The sequence below is a fragment of the Aristolochia californica genome, unplaced genomic scaffold, assembly GCF_029961685.1.
Source record: "Aristolochia californica isolate CCGP_79_NKW_82.1479 unplaced genomic scaffold, dmAriCali1.0.hap1 SCAF_309, whole genome shotgun sequence".
In the NCBI taxonomy this organism is placed as follows: domain Eukaryota; kingdom Viridiplantae; phylum Streptophyta; class Magnoliopsida; order Piperales; family Aristolochiaceae; genus Aristolochia; species Aristolochia californica.
In genome coordinates, this window is record NW_027182003.1 from 1 (window position 1) to 12,500 (window position 12,500).

The following is a 12,500-nucleotide window of genomic DNA, read 5'->3' on the forward strand; positions in this document are numbered from 1 at the left end:
GAAAGGCAGGTTGTTTAATATCACTTCTCCTCCATTAGTTGCTACTTCAAGGGGGTTACCGGGAATGAAAGAACAAAAATTGATTCATGAGGGTTTAATTACTGAATCACTTCCCAATGGTATGTTCCGGGTTCGTTTAGATAATGAGGATCTGATTCTAGGTTATGTTTCGGGGAGGATCCGACGTAGTTTTATACGGATATTACCCGGAGATAGAGTCAAAATCGAAGTAAGTCGTTATGATTCAACCAGGGGACGTATAATTTATAGACTTCGCAACAAAGATTCGAACAATTAGGCGCCTCTTGAAACATTCCTTTCATGGGGTGCGGATACAATTAGAGGTTCAAAATTCTCAAGAGACTTATTTTCTTCCAAGGAGTGGATTCGGTTTTAAGTTAAGGAATGACAAATATGAAAATAAGGGCTTCTGTTCGGAAAATTTGTGAAAAATGTCGATTGATCCGTAGGCGGGGACGAATTATAGTAATTTGTTCCAACCCGAGACATAAACAGAGACAGGGGTAAAGGGGTAATCCTTTTAAAAGGGGATTCTCTAAAGGACCTGATGTACAAAAAAAGGATCTGTTTTGACATGAAATGGATATATCCGTATATCTCTGACTCATATTTATGAGAATGATAAAATATGACAAAACCTATACCAAGAATTGGTTCACGTAGGAGTGGACGTATTGGTTCACGTAAGACTGGACGTAGAATACCAAAAGGAGTTATTCATGTTCAAGCGAGTTTCAACAATACCATTGTAACTGTTACAGATGTACGAGGTCGGGTGGTTTCTTGGTCCTCCGCGGGCACTTGTGGATTCAAGGGCACAAGAAGAGGGACACCATTTGCTGCTCAAACCGCAGCAGGAAATGCTATTCGTACAGTGGTGGATCAGGGTATGCAACGAGCAGAAGTCATGATAAAGGGTCCTGGTCTCGGAAGAGATGCAGCATTACGAGCTATTCGTAGAAGCGGTATACTATTAAGTTTCGTACGTGACGTAACCCCTATGCCACATAATGGATGTAGACCCCCTAAAAAAAGACGTGTGTAAAAATAAAAAAAAGAATTGAACCCCTTTTTTTTTAATTTCAAGAGAAATAAATGATTCAGAAATCTGATCAAATAATATTAGTATGGTTCGAGAAGAAGTAGCAGTATCCACTCGAACATTACGGTGGAAGTGTGTTGAATCAAGAGTAGACAGTAAGCGCCTTCATTATGCGCGTTTCATGCTGTTCCCGCTTATGAAGGGTCAAGCAGATATGATAGGTATCGCGATGCGAAGGGCTCTACTTGGGGAAATAGAAGGAGCATGTATCACACGTGCAAAATCCGATAAGGTACCGCATGAATATTCTATGATAGCCGGTATTGAAGAATCTGTACATGAAATTTTCATGAATTTAAAAGAAATTGTATTGAGAAGTAATCTGTATGGAACTCTCGACGCATCTATTTGCGTCAGGGGTCCTAGATATGTAACTGCTCAAGATATCATCTCACCACCCTCCGTGGAAATAGTTGATACTACACAACATATAGCTAGCCTGACAGAGCCAATTGATTTGTGTATTGAATTAAAAATCGAGAGGAATCGCGGATATCGTATGAAAACCCCATCTAACTATCAAGATGGAAGTTACCCTATGGATGCTGTATTCATGCCTGTTCGAAATGTGAATCATAGTATTCATTCTTATGGGAATGGGAACGAGAAACAAGAGATACTTTTCCTCGAAATATGGACAAATGGGAGTTTAACCCCTTAAAGAAGCACTTCACGAAGCTTCCCGTAATTTGATTGATTTATTTATTCCTTTTTTACACGCGGAGGAACGGGACACTCATTTAGAGGACAATCAAAACAGGGTGACTTACCCCTTTTTCCCTTTGATGATGGGTTGGCTAATATAAGGAAAAACAAAAAGGGAAATGCATTGAAATGTATTTTTATTGACCAATTAGAATTGCCTCCCAGGACTTATAATTGTCTTAAAAGGTCCAATATACATACATTATTGGACCTTTTGAGTAATAGTCAAGAAGATCTTATGAGAATTGAGCATTTTCGCATAGAAGATGTAAAAAAAATATGGGACATTTTACAGAAACATTTCGAAATTTATTTACCTAAGAAAAAGTTTTAAATCCATTGGAATTAGTTCATTTTTACTAAAAAAAAATGGTTTTGAATCTTTAGCACGATCCGTATATTTGGAATGTATCCATAATGAAATTTAAGAGATGTATCTAGGGGAGATTCGCTCTGAAACGACTATTCCCTAGATACATACGTTATGGTATTTTTTTTTATTTTATTTCACGGTTAAATCCATTTATTTAAAAAAGACCTAAAGTTAGAGATTTATCAATAGGTAATGTTGCTCCAATACCTAACCAAAGAGCTACTGCGGTGCCGATCAAAAAAACGGTTGTAGCTACTGGACGACGAAATGGGTTTTGGAATTTATTAACATTCTCCAAAAAAGGTACTGTCAATAATCCCACCGGTACTGAAACCATTAAAAGAACACCCAACAGCTTATTGGGTACTGTACGGAGTATTTGAAATACGGGAAAGAAATACCATTCGGGTAATATTTCCAAGGGAGTTGCAAATGGATCCGCGGGTTCACCAATCATTGACGGTTCTAGAACCGCTAGACCTACGGTACATGCAATAGTACCTAGAATAACTACTGGAAAAATATATAAAGATCGTTAGGCCATGCGGGTTCGCCATAATAATTATGGCCCATCCCTTTAGCCAATTTAGCTCTTAATACAGGATCATTTAAATCAGGTTTCTTTGTTATTGGGATAGGTGAATTTTTATGGATCCATCCCCCGAGGGAACCGGACATGATAATTTTTCATCATCCGGCTCGAGCAAGAGTCAAAGGAAAAACTGGATCCATAAAAAATCGATATGTGATCCACACATATATGACTCTACATAAAAAAAGATTTATCGGATTCCATTTTTCCGAGTTGCAACTAGCCATTGCAAGGAATTCAGTTCTTACAGGTAAATGCTCAATACCCAAGTGGGCTTGCAAATTTGATCATGATCAAGTGCTTTTTGGATGGTCTCATGCCTTGTGATTTGTGTTTATCCCCACGATATATAGAGCCTTCTTAACGTTAACATACAAAGGATTTACTTGTTACTAATAAAGTCTAGCCTTGCTCTTCCTTAGATCCCTTGTTTCACTCCGATAGTATCATAGATCGGGATCGATGCACAGGAAATGAATGCGTTTCCATACTATAAGTAAATAGATAGAACGTAATCTGGTTTATTTCACATTACTTATTCTACCGGATCTTACGGAGCCTGTTCATGCGCAACATGATTAGGGTCTGATCATAGAAAAGATTCTCCTCAAACGAACCAGCCTATCCTGTGTAAGGGGGCTTACACGTTGGTTGGAATAGAGACACATTTGGTTGTGAATTCCAATGTGGCAGATAAAATCATATATCCGCACGGCCAAATCGATAGTTCAAGTCACACACTCCCATAATCCATCTCTCTTCGGGGAATCCACTTCAACTACTCGTATCAAATTAAAGAATACTTTTGGGTTAGTTGAGGGAAAATTTCCAACTAAAATGTCTTATTTTTTTTTTCAATAATCCATATTTGTAGCAATGAAATACTATAGTTCCTCGCCGAAACGAAATGATATATGATCAATTACAAATATCTATAGTATGTCTTCTCTATAAAGGACCTGAAATACCTTGCTTACGTATCATTGGGAAGTGCATTAACATAAATACGGTAGTAAGAAGAGGTAATACAAAAGTGTGTAAACTATAAAAACGGGTCAAAGTGGATTGACCCACACTAGCACTTCCACGTAATAGCTCTACCAAAGGCGAACCTATTACAGGAATCGCTTCAGGTACGCCTGTCACGATTTTGACTGCCCAATAACCAATTTGGTCCCAAGGTAAGGAATAACCAGTTACACCAAAAGATGCAGTCAATACAGCCAAAACCACACCCGTAACCCAAGTTAATTCGCGAGGTTTTTTAAATCCACCTGTGAGATAGACACGAAATACGTGCAGGATCATCATTAGAACCATCATACTTGCTGACCATCGATGCACTGATCGGATTAACCAACCAAAGTTGGCTTCAGTCATTATGTATTGAACAGAGGCAAAAGCCTCCGTAACGGTCGGACGATAGTAAAAAGTCATAGCAAAACCCGTAGCCACTTGTACTAAAAAACAAGTAAGTGTGATCCCCCCTAGACAATAAAATATGTTGACATGAGGAGGAACATATTTACTAGTTATATCATCGGCAATCGCCTGAATCTCGAGACGTTCCTCGAACCAATCATATACTTTATTGAGATAGGTAAACCGACGGACCCCCCTAAGAACCGTATATGAAAATTTCATCTCGTACGGCTCAAGCGGAAACACCAAAATACTGGTTAAAACAGATATGTAATAGAAAGTTTGAAACTTATTAATAACTTGGTTCAAACATCTCTGAGGGTATGAAGGAACCAAAATCCGAAATCCCCCCTTTTTGATGATAATGCTAAAATCTCAAGTGGGCTCATCCGTCTTTATATTGATCGTTACAGGCCTCTTGAATTTTCTCTTCCCCCTTTTTTTTTATTTGATTTGTTGTTTGTGCGTCATTTTTTTTACTATTGATAGGAATTCTCTTGTTGAGACCCTATGATTTGATTGAAACCTCAGATTCATACTAGAACCACGATGATTCGCCCTAAAGCTAAGCCCAAAGGTTCTCTGAGTAAGAACCATTTGATCATCACTTACTTAATGAATGAATGTTATGACTAAAAATCCAGAGAAAGATTTGTCCCTCGGTCAAAGTCAAAATAAACACGATTCGGAAAGAGAAAAAATCGTTCGATTTCTGAAATACCTCTTTGAAAATTTTTGGAGTAGGAGTCCGGTCGCGAGGTCTGAATAGTAGGTATGAATCATAGTTCAAATATTTCTCTTGAGCTATTCCATGTATTCCGTGCTCCAGATACTCGAATAAATATCCGACGGGGCAGAACCATCTCCATTGAGATGAGATGACAGACCCATTTCTGCACTATCAATAGGATCAATTATAACAAGTCACACACTCATATTCCGGAACTACCGAAACAACGAAATTCCGCGGTCGAACTACCAGAATGGTCCAGAAATCCGAGTCCTAAGTGATTCATTTTTGATTCAAAAGCTAGGACTTCGTTGTTCTTGTGGGCCTAACTCATTGAAATTCCATCCAGTAAAACGGAAGAATTATAAATCTCCAAAATAATAGATAGGAATATCGCAAATAGAGCCATTGCGACACCCATTAAGGGGGTAGTTCCCCATCCAGGAGCTACTTTACCATATTCCGAATTCAATGGTTTCAATAAATCCCCTGTAAGAGTTCTTCTTGGCCCAGATCTAGAACTGTCCTCAACGGTTTGTGTAACCATAAATCCTATTGCATTGGTTGAGATCTGTTGACTTTGTATACTATTCCGTTGTAAATAAACGATCTTGTCGTAACGTGGATCCACCATATCGTGGTCTTGAAATTTTCTAATAATGGAAACAGCAACCTTAGTCGCCATCTCTATATCCGGTTCACTTGTAAGCTTTACTGGGTATGCCTTATATACCGCTTTTGGGCAGCCCTCTCAACAACTAAGAGATCCGTTCGAGGAACACGGAGACTAGTTGAAATGATGAACCTCCCCTATTAGTTGGGAGGCTCATTACTTCAATTGAGATAATGAAAAATCATTTCATCTTTTTAGTCGAAATCCTAGGCGGGTCTCGAAAAAAGATAGCGAAAAAAATTATCCCTAGAGTCGAAATTAACAGGAATGTATAAACCAATGCTTCCATAGATTCGATCGTGGTTTACAATTATAGCTTCCACACCTGTGCATTTGGGATCATTTCCCAGACAAGGAAAGGGTAATATTTAAAGAAAAGCAATAATGAAAATACAAATTTCTCCGGTACCCCGCCTATACCTATGCTAAAAAAAAAAAAATAGAGGCGAATGATGCCAGACCAGAACAACGTTGTATCAAACTACTTGTCTCCTTGTAGTTGGATCCCCAAGTTTTTGGAATGCCCCAAATTCGACTTGAGCATCCAAATCTGGGTCAATCCCAGCAAAAACATCTCTGAACAAGGTTCTAGCACCGTGCCAAATGTGTCCGAAAAAGAAGAGCAAAGCAAACGAAGCATGTCCAAAAGTGAACCAACCCCTTGGACTGCTACGAAAAACGCCATCAGATTTCAAAGTAGCACGATCTAATTCAAAAATTTCCCCCAATTGCGCACGTCTAGCATATTTTTTCACAGTAGCGGGATCACTATAGCTGATTCCATTGAGTTCGCCACCATAGAACTCAACAGTTACGCCTACTTGTTCGACACTATATTTTGATTCTGCCCTTCTAAAAGGAACATCGGCTCGCACAATTCCGTCTCCGTCTACCAAAACGACTGGAAATGTTTCAAAAAAAGTAGGCATACGGCGTACAAAAAGCTCATGCCCCTCTTTATCTCTAAAGACGGGGTGCCCTAACCACCCAACAGCTATTCCATCCCCGTTGTCCATTGAGCCTGCTCGGAATAATCCCCCTTTCGCCGGATTATTACCGATGTAATCATAAAAAGCTAATTTTTCGGGAACTTTAGACCAAGCTTCTGATAAACTCAGATTTTCGGCTAGTCCGGTGCCAACTCTTCGATATATTTCTTGTTGGAAGTACCCCCTGATCCCATTGATAACGGGTGGGCCCAAATAATTCGACAGGGGTAGTTGCTGAACCATACCACATAGTTCCAGCAACTACAAAAGCTGCAAAAAAGACAGCAGCGATACTACTGGAAAGGACAGTTTCAATATTACCCATACGTAATCCTTTGTATAGTCGTTGGGGCGGGCGGACACTAAGATGGAATAGGCCCGCTAATATGCCCAATGTCCCCGCTGCAATATGATGGGAGGCTATTCCCCCCGGAACAAAAGGATCAAAACCTTCTGCCCCCCACGCTGGATTTACAGGTTGTACTTTTCCGGTTAGGCCATAGGGGTCGGACACCCATATTCCAGGACCATACAAGCCTGTTACATGAAATGCACCAAAACCAAAGCAAGCCAACCCTGAGAGAAATAAATGAATTCCAAAGATCTTGGGCAAATCCAAGGAGGGTTTTCCCGTACGTTCATCACAGAAGATTTCTAGGTCCCAATACACCCAATGCCAGATGGCTGCTAAGAAGCACAAGCCGGAAAACACAATATGTGCCCCGGCCACACCTTCGTAACTCCAAATACCCGGATTCGCTACAGTTCCTCCTGTGATACTCCAACCACCCCATGAATTGGTTATTCCTAAACGAGTCATGAAGGGTATAACGAACATACCCTGTCTCCACATTGGATCAAGAACGGGGTCAGAGGGATCAAAAACCGCTAATTCATATAGGGCCATCGAGCCGGCCCAACCAGCAACTAGAGCTGTATGCATTATATGGACAGAAAGTAAGCGACCGGGATCATTCAATACGACGGTATGAACACGATACCAAGGCAAACCCATGGAAATACCCCTTTTTTATCAAAGATAAATGGACACTATGTGACTTTATCGCATTGGAAAAGACTATGCTATGGCCCTCCGCCTTTCAGTGGATTATCTCGAGGCAAGGGTTAATATTTATTCCCTTCCATTGGAAATAATTGAACAATTCAATTCTGTTCGTAGGAACAAAGAGAAACAAATCTATTCTATACCCGATAAGTACCAATACGCAATGGGGGGGGGCTGGTCCCATTTTTTTTTGAGCAAATGCATAGAGACTTGTTCATCATTCGAATGACCCATTCGTAATAATTTTTTTTTCCGTTATTCATTCTGTCTTACTCCATGAACCCTCCAATCTATGGATAAAATCCAATAAACGTTTTTAAAAATAAACGAAAATATTAGGAAGGTGAGAAAGCCATTGTTACGTTTCCACATCAAAGTAAAATATAGTACTTAGTGCTTTTTTTTAACTTAATGCCCATTGGTGTTCCAAAAGTGCCTTTTCGGAATCCTGGAGAGGAAGATGCAGTTTGGGTTGACGTATAGTGCGACTTGTCAGACATATTGGGTCATATGGGATTTCCCCGTTCTCTCCCCCGATCGAGATACCCCCTGTTTTGCCCAAGAAAGATTGATTGAATCGTTAATAATAATTAGAATTCGAATTCGGAGCGTGAAGCGCAATTAGATCAATTTTTTTGTTGGTTTGGGGATCAAAATTATATCAATTAATCCGTATTATCAACTAGAATAATTTATGGTTAGGTTGGACCAATAAGAAGTATCCAGGCTCCGTTCAGGAAATACCAAATTGGGAATCTACGGATAATTACCGCTTGTATCATAACGGATTCTTATTATATTTATATTATACCATAACATAATGTATAATATAAGTGATCTTAAACTGCCAATCAATAAAGTAATATGATGAATACATCAAATATCTGGTATTGGTGGAAGGCATGAAACCGGCCGAATTGAAAAAAAAAAAAAACAAGTCGTAGCAAAAGCAAAAAGAAGTGGTACTGGGATTATTTGTACTATATGTGCAAATAGAATTCGGGCAGATTTTTACCCGGAGTAGAGCATAAACCTAAAAGAATTGAGGAGGCCCGTTTAGGAACAAGAAAATAACATCGCGATTCGAATCTCGATGAAACCAATACATCAATGAGAGGTTAGTTCGATAAGTTCAATGAATTCTTTTTTTTTTTTATTATAGGTTAAAATTCTTATAGGTTAAAGGGAAGCGATTCAAAACTCATGTTTCTTAAAAATGGAAGAAAAAGCCTCTTCGTTTAGTTAGGAAAAAACTTTTTTTTTACGAAAAAACAAAAACAAAGAGGGCTGGAATCGACACATTGATTCTTTTTTTTTTTTTTGTTTCGCCATTTTTTGAACCGTATGCATCTAAAGGCGCGTGTGCGGTTCCGAAGGAAATTTTGTCCTAATCAACCGACTTCATCGAGAAAGATTACTTTTTTTAGGGCAAGAGATTGATAGCGAGATCTCAAATCAAATTGTAGGTCTCATGATATATCTCAGTATAGAGGATGCGACCAGGGATCTTTATTTGTTTATAAACTCTCCCGGCGGGTGGGTAATCCCCGGAATAGCTATTTATGACACTATGCAATTTGTGTCACCAGATGTACATACAATATGCATGGGATTAGCCGCTTCAATGGGATCTTTTATCCTGGTCGGAGGAGAAATTACCAAACGTCTAGCATTCCCTCACGCTTGGCGCCAATGAGTTTTTTTTTTATTTGAGAGAAAACATAAGACTATGCCTTCGCTATACGGAATATAAATAATAAGTAATAATAGCATGGCACCTCGAGCTCGATATTAACAAACCATTATTTCATTTTTTTTCCATAACATGAGATTCCGTATCGAGATAGTAGTATGAAACAAAGGTTATTTCCCGATTTCATCTTCTGTATCGGAGGTCTGTTTCAGCGTCACAAACAAATCCTTTTTTGCTTCTACACCAGAAGTCTCTTTCCGATATTTAGGTTATGAAAGAGTACGAAAGAAAAAAAAATTTAACTTATTTGATCCGATCAGAAAGATACTTTGGGATTGCAGAATCACAGACGAGATAAAAAAAAATATATAAAGCAACGGAACCATCATAGTATTTTTGGCTCCTCCGAAAGGAAGGATGGTAAATGGAGCATTCAACGATCTGGATCTGATGGATCTTATTTGTCTCTTTCTTCAATGGAAGGGAAAAGGAAATTCCATTTAGGAGCCGTATGCAATGCACAAAAAAATATGCCTGTACGGTTGTTCAATTCTATCTTTTTCCTCTTGCTTGTTATTCTTTATCCTACCCCTTCATGCGATCGCGCGAGATAGGGGAACCATTCATTATGTTATTATATCGCCAGGGTTATGATCCACCAACCTGCTAGCTCTTTTTATGAGGCATCAACAGGAGAATTTATCCTGGAAGCGGAAGAACTACTAAGACTACGCGAAACCCTCACAAGGGTTTATGTACAAAGAACGGGAAAACCCTTATGGGTTATATCCGAAGACATGGAAAGGGATGTTTTTATGTCAGCAACAGAAGCCCAAGCTCATGGCATTGTTGATCTTGTAGCGATCGAAAATAACGGGGGTTTCGCATAAAAATCCTAGATTCTATCTCGAACCATAATTAGAATGATCCGTAAGTTCATATTTTATGTTCTTACCCAGGTAAAAAATTAAGAAGTAATTCATCATGATCGGGTTAGGATCGATCTAAACCGGCTTTTGGATACGATGCAGCATGCCAACTATTAAACAACTTATTAGAAATACAAGACAGCCAATCCGCAATGTTACGAAATCCCCTGCTCTTCGAGGATGTCCTCAGCGTCGAGGAATATGTACTAGGGTGTATGTGCGACGCGTTCAGATCATGGGCTGGAACAAATGAGACAATTTTTCCAGTATCAATGACCAGTACCAACGAATAGGATGGAATGGAGACGAACTCAATTCACTATCTAAAAATAGTGATCTATCATATACCTATATTGTGTTATTGTGTATGGTATGGTATGGAATTTATGGTTTCCATTGGTGCAAATCCAATCACCTCAATTTGAGATGAAAAGCAATTCCCCATTGGTAGCAAGTGGTATCCATTAAGCGGGGAAATTGAATTTTAAAAACAGAATAATTCTGTTCCTACTCTTGCAAGAACGGACTAACAGGGTCAGCTACCTAGCCAACCTTCACAACTAAATGCCGTCACTGTATGGATAGATCTCGTTGTGAAAAGACCTATTACTGTATAATTCATGGGTAGAGCCAAAGAGTGTGAACTGTACAAGTTACCAAAACATTGATTAAATGAGTAAGGGGCTCCGGTGTATAGAGAGGACCTCACCGTTTAAGAAGTAACCATAGAAACGATGGAAACCACTATTTCTATTTTATTTCTATTTTATTTATTTATCCATTTACTACGTATTTATTACTATTTATTTGATACTTAATATCGGTCAAATTTTGTATTTTAATATCGGTCAAAAATATTTTTTATTTTATTTTGGGGCGAAATGCAAATGCCTGGAAGAAATAAAAAATCGTGGTTGGGAAGGTCATAGTAGCAAAAGCCATTGGAATTTTTATTTTATACATCGGAAGAATCCGTTTTGTTATTAATTAAACTAGAAGAGGGGAAAAGAATGACTGAAAGAAAAGAAATCAATTAGTTATTCATCAAAGTTTTATTTGATTCAATGACCAGAGTTAGACGAGGATATATAGCTCGGAGACGTCGATCAAAAATGCGTTTATTTGCATCAACCTTTCGAGGGGCTCATTCAAGACTTACTCGAACTATTATGCAACAGAAAATGAGAGCTTTGGTTTCTACTCATCGGGATAGAGGCCGGCAAAAGAGAGATTTTCGTCGTTTGTGGATCACTCGGATAAACGCGGTAACCCGCGAGGATAGGGTATCCCATAGTTATAGTAGATTTATACACGATCTGCGCAAGAGACAGTTGCTTCTTAACCGTAAAATACTTGCACAAATAGCTATATCAAATAAGAATTGTCTTTACATGATTTCTAATGAAATCCTCAAATAAGGAGATTTAAGGAATTCGACGGAATGATTTAAACGGAGTTCCCCGGAGAATGAACTCCGGGAAGATAGAATCGAAATTCATATGATAACAGTAGGAATGAATAAACACGCTTCAATAATAAAAAAAAGATTTCTCCCCCCCCCATTATTTTTTCTTTTTTTCTTATGACGCGACAATCTAATCTCTCGGCTTTTCCAACAAAACATCAATCGGAGTTTGAGTTCCAATTCGAGTTTTTATTCAATTCGGGTGGTGGGTCTACTTATTTCTGCTTCTAGGGCCGGTAGTTCTAGGGAACTACTCGGCTCTCTCAAATTGTTTCTCATTATTAAGAAAAGGTAATGAAGATAAAATGCGAGCTTGTTTTATAGCGATAGTAATTAATCTTTGTTGTTTCAAAGTCAATCTGTTCACTCTTCTAGATAATATTTTTCCTTGTTCACTAATAAATTGACTAATTAAGCTCATGTTTCTATAATCAATTCGATCCCCCGATCCAATTGGGGGCAAACGCCTACGAAAAGATCGCTTGGATTTACGAAAGGGTCGCTTGGATTTATCCATGGTTTATTTCTTATCTCTAAAATCCTAGTTTATTTCTTCATTCATTTCGGATCCGACCGAAAGAGGACTTGATTTGTTTATTTTATATTATTTTTATATTATAATAATATAATATATGTATATGTTTATTTTCATTTTTATAATTTAAAATATTTATTTTAATATTATATTAATTATATATTAATTATATTATTAATTAAATTAAATTATTTAATTCGATTTT

At 38.2% G+C, this 12,500-nt stretch overlaps 1 protein-coding gene across 1 annotated transcript; it reads left to right on the forward strand.

The window, feature by feature from the left end:
- Nucleotides 1–6: 6 nt before the first annotated feature.
- On the forward strand, nt 7–2,724 carry LOC137960958 (DNA-directed RNA polymerase subunit alpha-like). The gene is made up of 3 exons (XM_068808330.1): nt 7–1,060; nt 1,197–1,770; nt 1,849–2,724. The coding sequence occupies exons 1-3, from the start codon at nt 650–652 to the stop codon at nt 2,160–2,162; spliced, it is 1,299 nt and encodes a 432-aa protein (XP_068664431.1). The 5' UTR covers nt 7–649; the 3' UTR covers nt 2,163–2,724.
- The last annotated feature ends 9,776 nt before the right edge of the window (nt 2,725–12,500 follow it).